Source organism: Eptatretus burgeri, chromosome 4, assembly GCF_056783735.1.
Source record: "Eptatretus burgeri isolate ZD-2024b chromosome 4, Ebu_testis_v1, whole genome shotgun sequence".
NCBI lineage: Eukaryota > Metazoa > Chordata > Myxini > Myxiniformes > Myxinidae > Eptatretus > Eptatretus burgeri.
The window spans coordinates 14715261-14737172 of NC_140964.1; the positions used below are offsets into that span (position 1 = coordinate 14715261).

General features: G+C 52.0%; 1 protein-coding gene and 1 non-coding gene across 11 annotated transcripts in view; both read right to left on the reverse strand.

Annotated features, from left to right (window-relative positions):
• The window catches only part of LOC147027513 (cyclic AMP-dependent transcription factor ATF-2-like), a 156575-nt gene that overhangs the window by 77804 nt on the left and 56859 nt on the right, over positions 1 to 21912 (reverse strand). For 4 of the 10 annotated variants that reach the window (XR_015057071.1, XM_085876984.1, XM_085876983.1 and 1 more), the window contains 4 exons: positions 21752 to 21882; positions 11690 to 11818; positions 11226 to 11386; positions 10826 to 10973 (listed from right to left, as the gene is read on the reverse strand). Coding sequence is in view for 9 of the 10 variants with exons in the window: in XM_085876984.1 (XP_085733110.1) it covers positions 10826 to 10973; positions 11226 to 11386; positions 11690 to 11818; positions 21752 to 21882 (569 nt within the window). In the remaining variant the exon portion in view is untranslated. Of the gene's footprint in view, positions 1 to 10825; positions 10974 to 11225; positions 11387 to 11689; positions 12353 to 21611; positions 21883 to 21912 lie in introns of all 10 variants that reach the window. The other 6 variants (XM_085876989.1, XM_085876988.1, XM_085876987.1 and 3 more) reach the window with 6 other exon arrangements.
• LOC147027516 (small nucleolar RNA U6-53/MBII-28) lies at positions 9905 to 10013 on the reverse strand. Its single transcript, XR_015057869.1, has one exon. It is a non-coding gene; the product is annotated as a small nucleolar RNA U6-53/MBII-28 (small nucleolar RNA).

A 21912-nucleotide genomic window follows, 5' to 3' on the forward strand; every position in this document is an offset into this window, starting at 1 on the left:
ACTATTAAGCCAACACCAGGCATGGGGGATTGAGGCACAAAAGGTTCCAGATATGAATATATTAACTTTTGTATTTTATATACGAGTTACAATCCACCACTTGCATACGAGCACAGCTTCAGAAGGACAGGACGGGTTTTAAAAGGGGCAGGGAGCAATCGAAGAGGGACGGTGTAGATGCCCTTCTGGTTCATTCTCGGTCTCATATTTTTTAATTGCCAAGTGTGAAAACTGTGAACTATGCTCTATATAGAGCATCGGTTTTGCCATAGCAGTTTCTTGGTTAGAGTTACAATCCTGGGCAGGTTGCCACTCCAACGCAGGATACTCACCTGAGTGTGCATGGATTTTTAATTTATTCAAAGTGCCAGTGATAGCTTACCTATTCTTCATGAACGACACCAACGAATCTCTAATGTCCAGCAACTAATGTTAGTAAACAGGACACCCAGTTTAATTTCTATCAAAAGGACAGCCCAAAGGTTGATGAATCGCCCTGCATGCAAAATACCAGAATAAGAGCACCAAGATTCAAACCCAGGTCAGAGGTGAGTGTGCATATCTCTAGGTCGAACCTATCCTACGACCTCGTACTATCGAAACTATAAGAGAGATATTTGTCTGTCTGTCGCCAGATATGGCCGAACAGACCTTCGTCAAACTTTCAGATGTTCATCCATGAGTGTTTTAGAAATATATATATATATATATATATATATATATATATATATATATATATATATATATATATATATATATATATATATATATATATATATATTGTTGCGGATTCGCGCCCGCCGGCGTGCTGACGGCCACGTAACTCGAATCGCGGCACGTCGCCCACCGGACGGACAATCCAGTCGTGACCCTCTCGGACTAACGCTGGGAACCAGTCACGGGTGGACCTTCGGTGTCACCGCGATCGAGCCAATCAGCCCCCGCGTGGGATAGGGTTGCTCGCCAAATTCGACCTACCTAAGTACCCACGCGGAGGGTAGACCGGGCGATCGCACCTCGCCGCAGGTCGACTTCGGACACGGGCCACTTAAGCGACCCGTTCCGTACTATCGGGATAACCGAGCGGTGTTATCGTCGACCTCGACGGTTCGATTAATTATCGGGCGTATTCAGCCCACTACCAACCCTTTACGTGAAGCAAGATGAGGATTCAATGAAGGAAATGACGAAGCGAAGCGGGAAACAGTTCAACACAAAGCACATTTATTCGCGACGAACGGAAAGCACACAGAAAAGAAAAACACAATGCAATTTACACAAAAAGCAAATGCGACAATGCAGATCTAATACCGATTACACGAGCACACGGCAACACTTATACAATTTTACTTCACAGACGGCACCGACAACACATACCCAAAACCAAGGAAAGATTACCCTCAAGGATGAGGCGGGCCTGAGGCCGAGACCGGGTCGGGCCTACCCGTCTGGTGATGAGACGCGGAGCGGCGATGGTGCCTCAACTCCGCGGGCCTCGCGGGCAGTGTCTGGTAGGGAGTGGGAAAGGGGCCCCCTTGGTCGCACTATCTCAGCGCGGGGGGGAAACAGGAGGGGGTTGCTGATGCTCGGGGTATAGAGGATTTTTATTGCCCCGCGACGAGCGTCTCCACCTCGGCCAGGTCGCGCTGTCGGCCTCCCTGGGGTGCAGCTCCCTGCACGACGCGAGCACCCCCTCGTCTGCCCTCGCCGCCTCTCCACAGCTCCGTCCCCTCCGCTCCGACTCCAACGCACACAACGACCAGCTCCTTCTTGCCAACTCCACCGCCCGCGAAGTCTTAACTCTCTGTCCTCTCTCGACTCTACTACGCACTGGACTAACGAACACGGTCGCTTATATCAGCCCCGTGGCTTCGCCCTCTCATCTTTGACCCCCTCCCTTCGACCTTTCACCTCGCTCCCCATTGGCCCGAGAAAAAGTGGGCGTGAATGCTTTTTGATCCATAAATTTGCATATATCGATCGCCCTCCAACGCCCTGGGGGCGGGGCCAAATCGCCCCTCGCTCACCGATTGGACGGAACAAAAGTGGGCGTGTGTCGTTTTTGATCCGTTTTTGAAGTGGAAAATCCGTGGTTTTGTACACGCTGTTCGGCGCGCGCCCTGCACGAGTCCAACACCGGTACCCACAAGCGGCGCAAGAACGGTGGCGATGCGACGGTTGCGAGGTGTGACGTGAAGGTCGTGGCGGTTGATGTTGTGACTGGTGGTGGTAACAATGGCGGTTGGTCCAAAATAAAGATAGTAAAAGAAAAACGGCTATCCTGAAGAGTCGCAGCACGCATAAATGACATGTATTCCCACTAGACAACGGGTTTGGGCCTAACTACACATGTACTTACCGAGATACCTCACCTAAGGGACCTGAATGGTGGTTTGCGAATTTGGTAACCACAACACTACCCCCTCCCCTTTTTACAGACTCGTCCCGAGTCGTCAAATTTTCGTGTGACATCATGTGTAGTTTTCCCCTAGTACATTTTACCTACGGATCCCTGAGTGCGACATTCATGGTATTCGTGTCCCTAAAATAAATAACCTGAGGGCTGCGTAACTACCTAAACAAACTCACTCACACGGACGCCTTAAATAAAATTGCCGGCGCTAGACAGACATGCCGGGGGCGCACTCATATTTACAGTACATCTTAACCTTAACTTACAAATTTTACACTAAACCATGGCCCAGGATCATTGAACTCTGCAAAAAGAAAGCAGTTAGCAGGGAGCCAGGCTGCCCGCATGCAGTCTCTGGCTCAAACAATGCAAGTGGCTGGCTGCTCACACGCAGTCCAAGGCCTTCCCTTTTGAACTGAACGCAGTGAACCACAACGGTGCATGGGCTGCACAACGCAGTCTCCGTGCCAGCTCAAGTGGCACACGCAATGAGCACAACGAATGGATGCATGAACACAAACACGGTGCACGGGCCGCCACTGCAGGCCCGTGTTGTAGCTGCCAACAGGGCAGTTCTCGCAGCTTGCAAACTGTTGCCTTGCGGATCCTGGCGCACATGGAAATGAACGGGGGGGGGGGGGCAAAGCAAAAATTGAACGGGGCTGGTGAACATGGGCAGTGGGCATGGCATGGCAAAGGTGCAGGCAACACACAGCCCGCAGAAGAAGGCCGCCGCAGGCAAACACAGCCGGCAGATGAACTGGCCGGCACAGGCCTTGAAGCACAGCAGCTGCAGCCGATCCAGCCGGCACAGGCCTTGCAGCAAAACAACAGCTGCCGATGAAGTGGGCCGGCACAGGCTTTGCAGCACAGCAGCTGCAGACGAAGTTGGCCGGCACAGGCCTTGAAGCAAAACACGGCCAGCCGATGAAGTTGGCCAGCCTTTGCCGTTCAGTGAAGGTTGGTGGAGGGAGTGCGGTGGTGCTGGCCACTTGGAAGGCGGGCTCGGACCTACCTACCTGTCTCCCTCCCACCTATCGCCTTTGCCTGTCACTGTACATACCCACTCCCTTAATTTGTGAAAAACCAATTTAGCCCCAACTTTTTTATTTTTATTTTTTTTTTACTTCCCCACTATAAATCGTCCCCTAACCCCCTTTATCGTCCTTGTTCGGCTAACCTATCCTGTCACCTAGCCTACTCCCAACCCCTACGTTCCCTTCCCGGAGGGGAATAAGGGAGAGCTAGCGTCCTGTGTCGAGGCCCAACGAAGCCTCAGAATGGCCTCCCCAGAGTTCGGCGATCTTAACACCAAGTGGGTCCAGCGGCCCGCAACGACAGCGAGGGGATGGATGGTGCGGAGGGGTACACTTCCTAATCTACCCTATCCATTTAACCATTAAACTACCCCGGGGCTTTCAACAAGCGCCTCTCGCTTAAACTATTGGTTCTAACAACCGATTCCCGTCGCCTGTGTTGGTGTCCTCACAATTTCGGGCCTCGCCCCCCAATTTTCTCTCCGTGCCCTCACACGGTCTCCTGGCTGGGACACGTGGCTCCCTTTGGCAGGCACGACCCTCTGCCGAATCTCCCGCTATGGCACCCCCGGGCACTACACTGCCTCCGAGCCTACCAGCTCCCTAACACCGGGGAGTGCCCCCCATGGCACCTCCCCTGAAACGCACACGTGGCAGGCCGGCCTCCCGGGCCCCTTTCCGAGGGTCACCCGTGCCCACAACACTGCCCACGCGGCTAATGGCGCCCGGGCCCCCGCACCAAGCAGGCGCACCCGTGCCCACTACTCTATCCCGGCCCCCCATGGGCCCATGGCCTACCGCGGCCGACTAGCCTGGTGCCCGGGGTACCCACTCAGCGATACTCACCTTTCGCAGCCACGCTCCCAAGCCCGTCAACAGGGCTCCTGCACCCCTCCAAATGGGTCTCGAGCCTACTTTCCCACCAACAACAAAACGACCTCCATTTTTCAATTTGACTAACCCCCTAACTCACTTTATACTGACCCCGGGGTCCCTTGGGCGGGAGTCACTCCTCCCCCCAATCACTCATCGCACCATGCATTCCCCATTCACTCCACTCACACAGACCCGCTGGCCTCACTCACTCAACAAGTACTCACCTCACAACTCACCAACTCTTCAACACACTCACCACTGAACCCTGCCATCCTTCTAACTACATCCCCTAACTAACTCGTGCTCCCTCGTCGTCCCTTACACTATAGCACGTTCCTTTTAACACTACGTAGCTAAGCTACGTCCCCTCTACACATCCACAAGTCTGTCACTGTCCTCAAATGTCCCAAAAATCAATTTATTTCCCAACCTAAATCTGGCTACAATCCCTCTAACTAATCCATTCCACGGACTCCATGAGGACTTACCCCCGCCCCATGAAGTCGGTCTAACTAAGCTAACCCTTCCCCCTAACTAGTTTCCATCCTGTGCCCTTGGTAAGGGGGTCTTCCACCCCTTGCCCAGGAATCCTTTGCACCCGAAAGTGAGGCTTGCTTTTTTTTTTTTTTTCATGCGCAGCACCTGCGCGGCAACTCGCGCACTTTGCACCTGCCCGTGACGTCATGCAGCTGCACGTGTTCCTCGTCCCTCCTTGGACGGTACCATCCGGCAGAGATACCCCTCCTGCCGGATTCCAACCCCACGTGCAGCCATGGCGTCACCGTGCGCATAAAAAAAACATAAGCCCCACGTCTCGAGGGGTTCCCCACGCGAACACATGTGCTTTGCCCGTTGGAGCTTAACGCACACGATCGCGTGGAGAACCCGTCCGGTCCAAATCCGTTTACCTGCCTAAACTTTGTCCGTCCACGGGATCGGCAAATCCACCGCGTGCGTTTCCGGACCGGGACTTCACTCTCGCAAGCGAGCACGTGGTGGTCTCGTGCGTTGCACAGCACGGACCGCGTGCTCACTGCTGGGTGAACCCGGCACGGTCCCCGAAACAACTACAGCCGCTACTCGGCTTTCTTTCTTCTGTCGCCGTCTCCGTCTCCATTCCACACACGCATACCTGCGTGTTACGACGCACACAGTCCACTCCATCGCATTCACACCGGGAGATGCGGCTGCGTGCTCCCGCTTGCCAACCGACATCTCCCTCACATACCGCTCTCTCACACACACGGTCTCCCTTGCACACAGCGACCTTGCACACGGCCGTTCACTCACGCGTGCCTCACTACTCACACAAACCATACTACTTACTCGTGGTGCTCCATTCACTCGCGCGGGGGCACTCACCCGCGGTGCCTCATCCACACTCCGTGCCTCACTCACACACGCGGGGGAACTCAACCGCGGTGCCTCACTCACACTGGCCGTTTCATCCACACACACGGCCTCTTTCACACACGGTGCCTCATCCACACACGCGGGGGCACTCACCCGCGGTGCCTCATCCACACACCGTCCCTCACTCACACACGCGGGGGCACTCACCCGCGGTGCCTCATTCATACTGGCCGTTTCATCCACACACACGGCCTCACTCACACACGGTGCCTCATCCACACACGGCGTGCTGGGAAGCACGTACTCTGGCACCATCGCCACCACACCACTCACACACGGGGTCGCTTCCACACACGGGGACGCACTCACACCTTGCACCACACACACAGGGACAACCACACTGGGGATTCGTGTCCCCACAAGGGTCTCCGGGGCCTCTATACCCCCCAAGCTCTCCGTGCACCTGTCCACAGCACCCGTCCCCTCAACCTCGCAAAGCACGACCGAACTCACCTGGTCGTGATTCGCCTCAAGGGGGCATACTCGCTCCCCTCGTTCCTGGAGGAGGCCATCCAGGTGCTCGCACTGGGTCTCCACCCAGTCCACCAGCTCCCCCTCATGGTCCTCCACTACCTCTGTGTGTGTGTGTGTGCGTCTCTAAACCCGTCATTATCATGCAGTCTCTCCTCTATTTTTCTGTCTCCCGTGTCTCTATACATTTATGAGTTTCTGTTGTCGTCACCGCGTGTCTCGTCTCACACGTTCCGGTCTCCCCATTTAATTTTTCCCTTTTGGTCACCGTCGATTCCTCTGTCACGACCCTCGCCCAACACGCCCCCCGAATTATTTTTTTACCCGCCTCCACCGCGGGCCTGTCAGCCGTTGCACCCCCTTCCAGCTCGTTTGCTTCCACACGTGGAGTCGCCATTCCCAGCTCCCTGGTCACGGCCTTCATGCCCGCCTGCAGGCATCGGCCCATGTTCTGCGTCTCACCCCGTAGCTCTTTCATTTCTTTTTTTATGTTTGTTTCCATTCCGTTTATTTGCTTGTTCATTTCGTTTTTCATTTCATTTGTGTTTGTATCCATCTTTTCGTTCATGCCTTTCATTTCGTTTTTCATATTCGCATCCATCTTTTGTGTATTCGCATCCATCGTCGTTTTCACTTCATTCATTTGCTTGTTCAAGTCTTTCATTTCGTTTTTCATTTCATTTGTATTTGTATCCATCTTTTCTGTCATTGCCGCCAGCATGGCGCATAACTGGGCCATGTCGGATGCACTCAGCTGAGCCGTTTCGGCAAGGGTTGGGGAAGGGTTTTGGTGGAGAGGGGGGGGAGGTGTCATACACCGCGGCTGCTGCCGCACCTATTTCGGGCTCTGGGTTCAGTTGGGCGAGTCCGTGTTCCTGCACAATCAACATTTCCTGCTCGGGGATTCCATCCTGGACCATGGATCCTACACATTCTACATCCATTTCTAATACCCCCGGCTCCCGCTCGCCTTGAGATGCCATCTTGCTTCTCTTAAAGGGTTAATTTCGCTCGCTCGTAATTTGGGGGGAATCGGGGGTCGCTTCTCTCACCCCTGGACCGATTCCCGTGAATTTAGCCGGAGACAGGAGAGCCCGTTTTCCTGTTCTCCGATACCAGTGCCGCGAGGAGGGCGATGAATTTGTATCGCACGACCTGACACCAGTGTTGCGGATTCGCGCCCGCCGGCGTGCTGACGGCCACGTAACTCGAATCGCGGCACGTCGCCCACCGGACGGACAATCCAGTCGTGACCCTCTCGGACTAACGCCGGGAACCAGTCACGGGTGGACCTTCGGTCTCACCGCGATCGAGCCAATCAGCCCCCGCGTGGGATAGGGTTGCTCGCCAAATTCGACCTACCTAAGTACCCACGCGGAGGGTAGACCGGGCGATCGCACCTCGCCGCAGGTCGACTTCGGACACGGGCCACTTAAGCGACCCGTTCAGTACTATCGGGATAACCGAGCGGTGTTATCGTCGACCTCGACGGTTCGATTAATTATCGGGCGTATTCAGCCCACTACCAACCCTTTACGTGAAGCAAGATGAGGATTCAATGAAGGAAATGACGAAGCGAAGCGGGAAACAGTTCAACACAAAGCACATTTATTCGCGACGAACGGAAAGCACACAGAAAAGAAAAACACAATGCAATTTACACAAAAAGCAAATGCGACAATGCAGATCTAATACCGATTACACGAGCACACGGCAACACTTATACAATTTTACTTCACAGACGGCGCCGACAACACATACCCAAAACCAAGGAAAGAATACCCTCAAGGATGAGGCGGGCCTGAGGCCGAGACCGGGTCGGGCCTACCCGTCTGGTGATGAGACGCGGAGCGGCGATGGTGCCTCAACTCCGCGGGCCTCGCGGGCAGTGTCTGGTAGGGGGTGGGAAAGGGGCCCCCTTGGTCGCACTATCTCAGCGCGGGGGGAAACAGGAGGGGGTTGCTGATGCTCGGGGTATAGAGGATTTTTATTGCCCCGCGACGAGCGTCTCCACCTCGGCCAGGTCGCGCTGTCGGCCTCCCTGGGGTGCAGCTCCCTGCACGACGCGAGCACCCCCTCGTCTGCCCTCGCCGCCTCTCCACAGCTCCGTCCCCTCCGCTCCGACTCCAACGCACACGACGACCAGCTCCTTCTTGCCAACTCCACCGCCCGCGAAGTCTTAACTCTCTGTCCTCTCTCGACTCTACTACGCACTGGACTGACGAACACGGTCGCTTATATCAGCCCCGTGGCTTCGCCCTCTCATCTTTGACCCCCTCCCTTCGACCTTTCACCTCGCTCCCCATTGGCCCGAGAAAAAGTGGGCGTGAATGCTTTTTGATCCATAAATTTGCATATATCGATCGACCTCCAACGCCCTGGGGGCGGGGCCAAATCGCCCCTCGCTCACCGATTGGACGGAGCAAAAGTGGGCGTGTGTCGTTTTTGATCCGTTTTTGAAGTGGAAAATCCGTGGTTTTGTACACGCTGTTCGGCGCGCGCCCTGCACGAGTCCAACACCGGTACCCACAAGCGGCGCAAGAACGGTGGCGATGCGACGGTTGCGAGGTGTGACGTGAAGGTCGTGGCGGTTGTGGTGAAGCGGCGTTGTGGTTGGTGGTTGATGTTGTGACTGGTGGTGGTAACAATGGCGGTTGGTCCAAATTAAAGATAGTAAAAGAAAAACGGCTATCCTGAAGAGTCGCAGCACGCATAAATGACATGTATTCCCACTAGACAACGGGTTTGGGCCTAACTACACATGTACTTACCGAGATACCTCACCTAAGGGACCTGAATGGTGGTTTGCGAATTTGGTAACCACAACAATATATATATATATATATATATATATATATATATATATATATATACATACATATATATATATATACATACATACATATATATACATACATATATATACATACATATATATACATACATATATATATCACCAACAGGTTGGATTTTATTTTTTTTTCAATAATCATTCTGATAGTGCCTCAGCCCTTATAGCTATGTGAAAGGTAATATTAAATGATCCCTGACCCCCTTCCTTTGTGGTGTGGAGAAGTGATTCAGCCCCCCCCCCAAAAAATTTTGAGTTCATTAAAATGCCAACAGGATTAGAACAGCGCCATGCAACGCCGGGCACCCCTGCTCATATAAAATTAGACAATATCTGCATATCTGTTCCTTATAGCATTCAAAACGGCTGAGCTAACCTCCACTAGATTTTGCATTCGTGCGTGAGGTACCCAGGGTCAGGTCAGGGGTAATAAATACCCCCCTCCCCCACCCTACCGCGAGTGTGGAGAGACGACTTGCGATGCTCGCCTGCACACATGGAATCGTGCAAGTGGTTGAACCACTTACCCCTGCTGGAGGACAGGGAGTATTGCGGATGGGAAACTATGCCAATACTGAAAACAAATCCTCCCGCTCACAGAGGGAGCGGTTATTGACTGGTGCTCTTCATTGTGAAAGCCCAGCCTTACAAGCCAAATGATCAGAAAAGAATCCAGGCAAACCCTCAAGAAATAGTCTGACCTCATGATACATTGCCTTGAGGAGAGAGCAAATCGCAAAAGAAAACAATTTTTAGAACTAAACAACACTTTTCTTCCATAAATTTACGATTACATTTCATAACAAAACACTTTTAGGCCACGTTAAAATCCCTCTCCAAGTCCATTTTCAGACTACAATGGAGAAGTTGAATTCAACTCACACACACCCAGCAACCCAAAAAGTCTCGGGAAGTGGCATGTCAGTATTAGCATAGCTCGTCATCATCAAATGGACTTTCAAGAAGCTATCCTTACATTAATGGCTCCGAGACTGAAACTTGCCCAAAAAGGTCAAAATAACAGAACAGGACGTTTATGTTAAGGTTGAATAACTGAGCTAAAGAAATGTAGTTTATGACCTCCCTCCTTCCTTCCTTCCTTCCTTCCTTCCTTTTGTCTCCACTATGAAGTTTGAACTGCTCTCATGACAGAACTAGGCCAATCTAGAACTATGCTTTGTATCTCTCCTGTTAGCAAGGCACATGTCATGTTATCAACATATGCTGTCTTTTAATTAATGGCTGTCTTACAAAAGTGTGTGTGGTCAAGATTTAAAGTGGCATGAGCGCTAATAATAGATGGTGCATAAAAATTGGAACAAATGGAGAAATGGAACGAAATAAAAACAAGAAAAAGAGCAATCAGAGATTGCAGACTATTTTCATAAAAAAATGCATCCAAACAGTCTTACAGAGCCTAAATGTTTTGCAAAGTAGGAAGTAGCTGGTACTGCCATAATTAAGGGACATTAATTAGGCAGTACGACTGTATAAAGGTTCGTACAATTCTTGTTGCTAGAAAACAAAATAGACCAAATACTGCATAAAAATAGATGTAAACATCTTTTCCCCAATTCTAGAAAACAACCTGCATCACCATGAGTGGGAGAAGAAAGAGAAAGATGAACAACGAAGTGAAAGGTATTTCTTTTCTGAAAATGTCTACTGAAAATTAACACAACCACAAGGAGCAATCAATACGCTAAGTGTTTTTGAACCGACATATTTACCGCTGTTCCAGAACGCCGGCAACTCGCCACCCACCTGTTGAGATTTTGTGTTACTTTCATGAAAGCCTTTGGTGAGTGTTAATGTAGGACTACTGGCTGTTGGTAAGGACACTGGGATGGCCACAGGTACAGACTGCCCATTGGGTAGCTGAAGTATAACTGGCAAAGAGCCCATGATTGGCCTGTTCAGAGACAATGGAAAGATCAATCTGTGATAGCAAAGCAGTGAGCAAACGAGCAGGTTACTTGCTGATGAATCAACACTACTGAATAAGCATCCCTTGCTATGCTTTCACCAAAACATTAGTGGGTGCACACAACAAACAAACAGCTTCTAGTTCTCTTCATCCAATGCCTTCAAGGAAGCAACAAAACAAAATCTGTTTATGGCCTCATATTTGATAGTGAGGCAACGTGGTGCTTTGTAGACCCACGGGATGGGCTTCGACGAAGGGACGGGTTGTGCAACAAGCAATGGGGAAGCTGGAGATGGCAGTGCTTGCTCAATAACCATGCTGTGACCTTCACCAGATAAAAGGAGTGTGGCTGCCCGTGATGGCGAAACCACCTCCATATTAACTGCAAGACCTCCATCCTACGGATACAAGAAAAACGTGAAGATCGATAACTGTGCTGACAAACCGATCACCGACAGACTCGTTCTCTTTCAACAACTCACCTGATGCGTTGCTGCTGCTGATTTATAACATGGTATATCTTGGGTTAACCAATAAATGCAACATGGTATGACAATACATTTATCTTAACTAATCAAAATAATTTTTGAATGTCAATAAGCAAAGATACATGAGGAGTTGACAAAAAGATTGTGTAAAAATTGTAATTACATCATGTTAACAGTTCTGTTAAACTTGCAAACACTTTGGTCTTCCTTCACCTTATCGCTCAGGGAACTTCGGTTGGAATGAACGGGCTCGCAATTCAAACTTGAGCGCACAACAGCTGGCTCATGGGACTTCCTGGAACTGCTTTCGCCGAGGCTCGGAGCCGGAAAATCTGCAGCCATCTGCGGAATATAAACCTACTTCCAGCAAAGACGAGCCAACCAAAAAGTGTGCATGCTATAATCTGGGTCCAGAGTGAAAAGGGGAGACACCCACTTGTCTTTGACGAGCTCCCACTCAATAAAAAGGAATAACAAACAACAGGAAAAAAAAATCAACAGTAAACAGCATGTTACAAGAGGATCAAAAAAAATAGATGTTCACCCCCTTTGTGGATCAAAAGTGTTTCACAGTAGAGTCAAAGAATGGCGGTCATGCAAATTCCTTGTAAAACATTCCATTTGTGGCCAAGCTCTTTCCAGAGTGTCGGCACTGCTGAAGTAGTCACAAGGCTGAGCAAACACTGGGTGGGTTACCATTGGTCATTGCAGCAGTGGTTAGGGCATGAATTTGGTCAGGGCACTGGCACATCCTGGACTACACTTTTGGAAAGGTACCATGGGATCTTTAATGCACACCGGCAAATGCAAGCAGGCGGGACATCCGGCTTAACGTCCCCTCCGAAGAATGGCACACTCATTGATGCAACGCCATACCTGTGAAGCACCGGGATGACAGTTTATAGTCAGGTCAGGAATTGCACCCATACAAAATGCCTCAAAGGTGAGAGTACATTACATCTGAACAACCCTGCAAGTCCGACAAAAAATATTAACATGGGCCGACCGTTTCCTCTCCTAGGCGAACCAAAAAGAAAAGCTTGTCTGCAAAGCCGGCCGCAGACTGAGCATCCTCCATTGATCCAAGTTTTTACTTGGAAAAATTAGAGCTACTCAGTCTCCAAGGCCTTTGCTCAGAGCTCTTTGGAGTACTGCTCTCCACTATGGGCTGGGATCCCAGCAAAACATTTATAGCTTTCTCCATCTCCATCTCTCTCTATCTCACTCTGATTAGGCCGAAGCACATGGTCTGTTGCTTTCACATTGCAGGCATGGTCACCAGCCTGTTTATTTACTGCCTCTTCTGTGCTATTCTTCCATCTGGTTTCCCAGTCCTAAGACTCCAGGATGCACATGTTCTTCCAGAAACCCCCTCCTGAATTAATCTCCTGATTAAACTTCCAAAATCCAGACTGACCGCACCTCTCAACTCTTTTGTTCCTCACTTCTCCCTGATATGGAACCACCTTCCATAGGCAGTTCTGTCACACGCTTCCCTCCAAGGTTTCAAGCAGGCAGTGCACTGCAACCTCGTCCCTACCCCATTAACCCTTCCTAACCTAACATTCTGACTTGCTGGTTTTAGTGTTTCATCTCCTCCTCACTCATCCTTTCCTGTTAGCTCATTCCCTTGCTGGTTGTGCGCCCAATTGTTGCCCTGCTAACTCACTGTCAATTTATCCTTGCAGCATGAGGGATACATCTATAAAAGGGCGAAATAAACACGGGCTCCACAGGTATGAAGGAGATTCTTCTGCTCGTTTCCTCATCAAAGTTTTTGCCAATCAAAATTCTTGTTCTTGTAACGTTTTCTATACTTTGCCACAAGTGTGTTCCTTTGGACATTATATATATATATATATATATATATATTGTTGTGGTTACCAAATTCGCAAACCACCATTCAGGTCCCTTAGGTGAGGTATCTCGGTAAGTGCATGTGTAGTTAGGCCCAAACCCGTTGTCTAGTGGGAATACATGTCATTTATGCGTGCTGCGACTCTTCAGGATAGCCGTTTTTCTTTTACTATCTTTATTTTGGACCAACCGCCATGATTACAACCACAACCACCGCTTCACCACAACCGCCACGACCTTCCCGTCACACCTCGCCACCGTAGCATCGCCACCGTTCTTGCCCCGCTGTGGGTACCGGTGTTGGATTCGTGCAGAGCGCGCGTCGAACCGCGTGTACAAAATCACGGATTTTGTGCTTCAAAAACGGATCAAAAACGACACACGCCCACTTTTTGCCGTCCAATCGGTGAGCGAGGGGCGAATTGGCCCCGCCCCCAGGGCGATCGATATATGCAAATTTGTGGATCAAAAAGCCTTCACGCCCACTTTTTCTCGGGCCAATGGGGAGCGAGGTGAAAGGTCAAAGGGAGGGGGTCAAAGGCGAAGTTACGGGGGGATAAAAGGACGGTGTTCGTCAGTCAGAGGAAGGAGAACGAGAACGAGAAGGAGAACGAGAACGAAAAGGAGAACGAGAACGAGAAGGAGTCGGAACGGAGGGGACGAGTGTGGAAGTCTGGAGCCCGAAGCCTGCAGTGGCTGGAGAAGCTGAAGAGAGCCGGACGAGGGGGTGCTCGCGTCGGTGCCAGGAGCTGCACGCCCGAGGGAGGCCGGCAGCGCGACCTGGCCGAGGTGGAGACGCACACCAGGGATAATAAAGATCCTCTATACCCCGAGCATCAGCAACCCCCTCCTGTTTCCCCCGCGCTGAGATAGTGCGACCAAGGGCCCCGTTCCCACCCCCTACCAGACACCGTACACGAGGCCCGCGGGTTGCGGGGCCATCGCCGCTCCGCGTCTCATCACCAGACGGATAGGCCCGACCCGGTCTCGGCCTCAGGCCCGCCTCATTCTTGAGGATATTCTTTTCCTTGGTTTTGGGTATGTGTTGTCGGCGCCGTCTGTGAAGTAGAATTGTATAAGTGTTGCCGTGTGCTCGGTAGTCGGTATTAGCTCTGCACTGTGTTTTCACTTTTATATTTGCTTTTTGTGTAAATGGAAGTGTGTTTTCTTTTTTTTGTGTGCATTTGGTGGAATTGTATTTGTGTGCTTCCCGTGTGCCGCGAATAAATGTGCTTTATTGTTGAACTGTTCTCCCGCTTCGCTTCGTCTTTTCCTCCATTGAATCCTCATCTTGCTTCACGTAAAGGGTTGGTAGTGGGCTGAGTACGCCCGATAATTAATCGAACCGTCGAGGTCGACGATAACACCGCTCGGTTATTCTGATAGTACGGAACGGGTCGCTTAAGTGGCCCGTGTCCGAAGTCGACCTGCGGCGAGGTGCGATCGCCCGGTCTACCCTCCGCGTGGGTACTTAGGTAGGTCGAATTTGGCGAGCAACCCTATCCCACGCGGGGGCTGATTGGCTCGATCGCAGTGAGACCAAAAGGTCCACCCGTGACTGGTTCCCGGCGTTAGTCCGAGAGGGTCACGACTGGATTGTCCGTCCGGTGGGCGACGTGCCGCGATTCGAGTTACGTGGCCGTTCGCACGCCGGCGGGCGCGAAGACCGCAACACTGGTGTCAGGTCGTGCGATACAAATTCATCGCCCTCCTCGCGGCACTGGTATCGGAGAACAGGAAAACGGGCTCTCCTGTCTCCGGCTAAATTCACGGGAATCGGTCCAGGGGTGAGAGAAGCGACCCCCGATTCCCTCCAAATTACGAGCGAGTTAAATTAACCCTTCACGAGAAGCAAGATGGCGTCTCAAGGCGAGCGGGAGCCGGGGGTATTAGAAATGTATATGTGTAATAATGTAGAGTCCATGGTCCAGGATGGAATCCCCGTGCAGGAAATGTTGATTGTGCAGGAACACGGACTCGCCCAACTGAACCCAGGGCCCGAGGTGGGTGCGGCAGCGGCCGCGGTGTAAGACACCTCCCCCCCCCTCTCCACCAAGACCCTCCCCAACCCTTGCTGAAACGGCTCAGCTGAGTGCATCCAACATGGCCCAGCTATGCGCCATGCTGGCGGCAATGAACGAAAAGATGAATGCGAAAATGATCGAAAAAATGGATGCAAACACAAATGAAATGAAAAACGAAATGAAAGGCATGAACGAAAAGATGGATACATACACAAATGAAATGAAAAACGGAATGAAAGGCATGAACGAAAAGATGGATACAAATACAAATGAAGTGAAAACGACGATGGATGCGAATACACAGCACATGAAGGAAGAAATGAAAAAGTTCCGGGGTGAGACGCAGAACATGGGCCGAAGCCTGCAGGCGGGCATGAAGGCCGTGACAAAGGAAATAATAATAGTGGAGACAAGGGACGTAAAGGGTGAAGAGTTGGCAGTGACGGTAGCCGGGAAGGGAACCATAGAGGAGAGACTACACGAGGAAGACGGGGTAAGTGACGCACACACACACACAGAGGTAGTGGAGGATAATGGGGGTGAGCTGGCGGACTGGGTAGAGACCCAGTGCGAGCACCTGGATGGCCTCCTCCAGGAACGAGGGGAGGGAGTATGCCCCCTTGAGGTGAGTCACGACCAGGTGAGTTCGGTCGTGCTTTGCGAGGTTGAGGGGACGAGTGCTGTGGACGGGTGCACGGAGAGCTTGGGGGGTATAGAGGCCCCGGAGACCCTTGTGGGGACTCGAATCCCCAGTGTGGTTGTCCCTGTGTGTGTGGTGCAAGGTGTGAGTGCGTCCCCGTGTGTGGAAGCGACCCCGTGTGTGAGTGGTGTGGTGGCGATGGTGCCGGAGTGCGTGCTTCCCAGCACGCCGTGTGTGGATGAGGCACCGTGTGTGGAAGAGGCCGTGTGTGTGAGTGAAACGGCCAGTGTGGATGAGGAACCGCGGTTGAGTGCCCCCGCGTGTGTGGATGAGGCACCGTGTGTGAGTGAGGCCGTGTGTGTGGATGAAACGGCCAGTGTGAGTGAGGCACCGCGGTTGAGTTCCCCCGCGTGTGTGAGTGAGGGACGATGTGTGGATGAGGCACCGCGGTTGAGTGCCCCCGCGTGTGTGAGTGAGGCACGAGTGAATGGAGCACCACGTGTGAGTGGTATGGGTTATGCAAGGGAGACCGTGTGTGTGAGAGAGCGGTATGTGACGGAGATGTCGGTTGGCATGCGGGAGCACGCAGCCGCGTCTCCCGGTGTGAGTTTAATGGTGTGGACTGTGTGCGTCGTAACACGCAGGTATGCGTGTGTGGAATGGAGACGGAGACGGCGACAGAGGAGAGAAAGCCGAGTAGCGGCTGTAGTTGTTTCGGGGACCGTGCCGGGTTCACCCAGCAGTGAGCACGCGGTCCGTGCTGTGCAACGCACGAGACCACCACGTGCTCGCTTGCGAGAGTGAAGTCCCGGTCCGGAAACGCCAGCGGTGGATTTGCCGATCCCGCGGACGGACAAAGTTTAGGCAGGTAAATGGATTTGGACCGGACGGGTTCTCCACGCGATCGTGTGTGTTAAGCTCCAACGGGCAAAGCACATGTGTTGGCGTGGGGAACCCCTCGAGACGTGGGGCTTGTTTTGTTTTTATGCGCACGGTGACGTCATGGCTGCACGCGGGGTTGGAATCCGGCAGGAGGGGTATCCCTGCCGGATGGTACCGTCCAAGGAGGGACGAGGTACACGTGCAGCTGCATGACGTCACGGGCAGGTGTAAAGTGCGCGAGCTCTGAGTTGCCGCGCAGGTGCTGCGCATGAAAAAAAAAAGGGGCAAGCCTCACTTTCGGGTGCAAAGGATTCCTGGGCAAGGGGTGGAAGACCCCCTTACCTGGGCACAGGATGGAAACTAGTTAGGGGGAAGGGTTAGCTTAGCTAGACCGACTTCATGGGGCAGGGGTAAGTCCTCATGGAGTCCGTGGAATGGATTAGTTAGAGGGATTGTAGCCAGATTTAGGTTGGGAAATAAAATGAGTTGGGAGACAGAGACAGACTGGTGAATGTGTAGTGGGGACGTAGCTTAGCTACGTAGTGTTAAAAGGAACGTGCTATAGTTTAAGGGACGACGTGGGAGCACGAGTTAGTTAGGGGAGGTAGTTAGAAGAATGGCAGAGTTCAGCGGTGAGTGTGTTGAAGAGTTGGTGAGTTGTGAGGTGAGTACTTGTTGAGTGAGTGAGGCCAGCGGGTCTGTGTGAGTGGAGCGAATGGGGAATGCATGGTGCGATGAGTGATTGGGGGGAGGAGTGACTCCCGCCCAAGGGACCCCGGGGTCAGTGTAGAGTGAGTTAGCTGGGTTAGTCAAATTGTAAAAATGGAGGTCGTTTTGTTGTTGGTGGGAAAGTAGGCTCGAGACCCATTTGGAGGGGTGCAGGAGCCCTGTTGACGGGCTTGGGAGCGTGGCTGCGAAAGGTGAGTATCGCTGAGTGGGTATCCCGGGCACCAGGCTAGTCGGCCGCGGTAGGCCATGGGCCCATGGGGGGCCGGGATAGAGTAGTGGGCACGGGTGCGCCTGCTTGGTGCGGGGGCCCGGGGCGCCATTAGCCGCGTGGGCAGTGTTGTGGACACGGGTGACCCTCGGAAAGGGGCCCGGGAGGCCGGCCTGCCACGTGTGCGTTTCAGGGGAGGTGCCATGGGGGGCACTCCCCGGTGTTAGGGAGCTGGTAGGCTCGGAGGCAGTGTAGTGCCCGGGGGTGCCATCGTCGGAGATTCGGCAGAGGGTCGTGCCTGCCAAAGGGAGCCACGTGTCCCAGCCAGGAGACCGTGTGAGGGCACGGAGAGAAAATTGGGGGGTGAGGCCCGAAATTGTGAGGACACCAACACAGGCGACGGGAATCTGGGTTGTTAGAACCAATAGTTTAAGCGAGAGGCGCTTGTTGAAAGCCCCGGGGTAGTTTAACAGTTAAATGGATAGGGTAGATTAGGAAGTGTACCCCTCCGCACCATCCATCCCCTCGCTCTCGTTGTGGGCCGCTGGACCCACTTGGGTTATAGATCGCTGAACTCTGGGGAGGCCATTCTGAGGCTTCGTTGGGCCTCGACACAGGACGTTAGCTCTCCCTTGTTCCCCTCCGGGAAGGGAACGTAGGGGTTGGGAGTAGGCTAGGTGACAGGATAGGTTAGCCGAACAAGGACGATAAAGGGGGTTAGGGGACGATTTATAGTGGGGAAGTAAAAATAAAAACAACAAAAAAATAAGTTGGGGCTAAATTGGGGTTTGACAAATTAAGGGAGTGGGTATGTACAGTGACAGGCAAAGGCGATAGGTGGGAGGGAGACAGGTAGGTAGGTCCGAGCCCGCCTTCCAAGTGGCCAGCACCACCGCACTCCCTCCACCAACCTCCACTGAACGGCAAAGGCTAGCCAACTCCATCGGCTGGCCGTGTTTTGCTTCAAGGCCTGTGCCGGCCACTTCATCTGCAGCTGTGGTACTTCAAGGCCTGTGCCGGCCAGTTCATCTGCCGGCTGTGTTTGCCTGCAGCGGCCTTCTTCTGCGGGCTGTGTTTGCCTGCCACCTTTGCAATGCCATGCCCACTGCCCACGTTCACCAGCCCCGTTCAATTTTTGCTTTGCCCCCCCTGTTCATTTCCATGTGCGCCAGGATCAAGGCAACAGTTTGCAAGCTGCGAGAACTGCCCTGTTGGCAGCTACAACACGGGCCTGCAGTGGCAGCCCGTGCACCGTGTTTGCGTCCATCCAGTCATCCATCCATTCGTTGTGTTCATTGCGTGTGCCACTTGAGCTGGCACGGAGACTGCGTTTGTGCAGCCCATGCACCGTTGTAGTTCACTGAGTTCAGTTCAAAAGGGAAGGCCTTGGACTGCGTGTGAGCAGCCAGCCACGTTCCCTGTCACCTGCATTGTTTTGAGCCAGAGACTGCATGCGGGCAGCCTGGCTCCCTGCTAACTGCTTTCTTTTTGCAGAGTTCATTGATCCTGGGCCATGGTTTAGTGTAAAATTTGTAAGTTAAGGTTAAGATGTACTGTACATATGAGTGCGCCCCCGGCATGTCTGTCTAGCGCCGGCAATTTTATTTAAGTCGTCCGTGTGAGTGAGTTTGTTTAGATAGTTACGCAGCCCTCAGGTTATTTATTTTGGGGACACGAATACCATGAATGTCGCACTCAGGGATCCGTAGGTAAAATGTACTAGGGGAAAACTACACATGATGGCACACGAAAATTTGACGACTCGGGACGAGTCTGTAAAAAGGGAAGGGGGTAGTGTTGTGGTTACCAAATTCGCAAACCACCATTCAGGTCCCTTAGGTGAGGTATCTCGGTAAGTGCATGTGTAGTTAGGCCCAAACCCGTTGTCTAGTGGGAATACATGTCATTTATGCGTGCTGCGACTCTTCAGGATAGCCGTTTTTCTTTTACTATCTTTATTTTGGACCAACCGCCATGATTACAACCACAACCACCGCTTCACCACAACCGCCACGACCTTCCCGTCACACCTCGCCACCGTAGCATCGCCACCGTTCTTGCCCCGCTGTGGGTACCGGTGTTGGATTCGTGCAGAGCGCGCGTCGAACCGCGTGTACAAAATCACGGATTTTGTGCTTCAAAAACGACAATTTGTGGATTTGTGGATTTGTTGCAAATTTGTGGATCAAAAAGCCTTCACGCCCACTTTTTCTCGGGCCAATGGGGAGCGAGGTGAAAGGTCAAAGGGAGGGGGTCAAAGGCGAAGTTACGGGGGGATAAAAGGACGGTGTTCGTCAGTCAGAGGAAGGAGAACGAGAACGAGAAGGAGAACGAGAACGAAAAGGAGAACGAGAACGAGAAGGAGTCGGAACGGAGGGGACGAGTGTGGAAGTCTGGAGCCCGAAGCCTGCAGTGGCTGGAGAAGCTGAAGAGAGCCGGACGAGGGGGTGCTCGCGTCGGTGCCAGGAGCTGCACGCCCGAGGGAGGCCGGCAGCGCGACCTGGCCGAGGTGGAGACGCACACCAGGGATAATAAAGATCCTCTATACCCCGAGCATCAGCAACCCCCTCCTGTTTCCCCCCGCGCTGAGATAGTGCGACCAAGGGGGCCCCGTTCCCACCCCCTACCAGACACCGTCCACGAGGCCCGCGGGTTGCGGGGCCATCGCCGCTCCGCGTCTCATCACCAGACGGGTAGGCCCGACCCGGTCTCGGCCTCAGGCCCGCCTCATTCTTGAGGATATTCTTTTCCTTGGTTTTGGGTATGTGTTGTCGGCGCCGTCTGTGAAGTAGAATTGTATAAGTGTTGCCGTGTGCTCGGTAGTCGGTATTAGCTCTGCACTGTATTTTCACTTTTATATTTGCTTTTTGTGTAAATGGAAGTGTGTTTTCTTTTTTTTGTGTGCATTTGGTGGAATTGTATTTGTGTGCTTCCCGTGTGCCGCGAATAAATGTGCTTTATTGTTGAACTGTTCTCCCGCTTCGCTTCGTCTTTTCCTCCATTGAATCCTCATCTTGCTTCACGTAAAGGGTTGGTAGTGGGCTGAGTACGCCCGATAATTAATCGAACCGTCGAGGTCGACGATAACACCGCTCGGTTATTCTGATAGTACGGAACGGGTCGCTTAAGTGGCCCGTGTCCGAAGTCGACCTGCGGCGAGGTGCGATCGCCCGGTCTACCCTCCGCGTGGGTACTTAGGGAGGTCGAATTTGGCGAGCAACCCTATCCCACGCGGGGGCTGATTGGCTCGATCGCGGTGAGACCAAAAGGTCCACCCGTGACTGGTTCCCGGCGTTAGTCCGAGAGGGTCACGACTGGATTGTCCGTCCGGTGGGCGACGTGCCGCGATTCGAGTTACGTGGCCGTTCGCACGCCGGCGGGCGCGAAGACCGCAACAATATATATATATATATATATATATATATATATATATATATATATATATATATATATATATATATATATATATATATATATATATATATATATATATATATATATATCATCATGGTTCCTGGCATTTTTGGTGGTACCATAGCTGACTGTTCTACAATCTTCCGAAAGTCAAAGTCAATCTCTATTATTCTTCACATTTTTTTTTTCCATTTTGTTTTTTACATTTCAAATATTAATCCCATTACTTTGGTTTTTGTACCATTTGTTGCCTTGCACATGCAATGCAGAGGTCTTTCCAACAGTTTGGCAATGCCATTAAAAAAAACAATCCTAATATCAATAACATTCATTTAAGGTCTGAACCAGAAATGCTTCTGGATTTGGGGATGACAAACTTACCCACTAATGTCTCCTGCTCATACTTTGCTCCAATTGGTTCATCTGACCATGTGCTTGTGAAGGTCAACATCTCTAGCCATTCTCAGAGAACAATCCTTGCTGTGATCAACATGAAAATATCGTTTGAGAAATGTGCTTGCCTTTTTGTCATCGTCATCCTCTTGTGCCTTCTTAAACTCATTCTCCAGTTTCTCGAATGGACTAGCAAGTTCATGGAAAAGGCCGACTTCCTCACAATTCCGGAGGAAGCGTGTCGGGGTTGGTGTTTGGTCTACAAGAAGAATAGACAGTCATCAAGAGG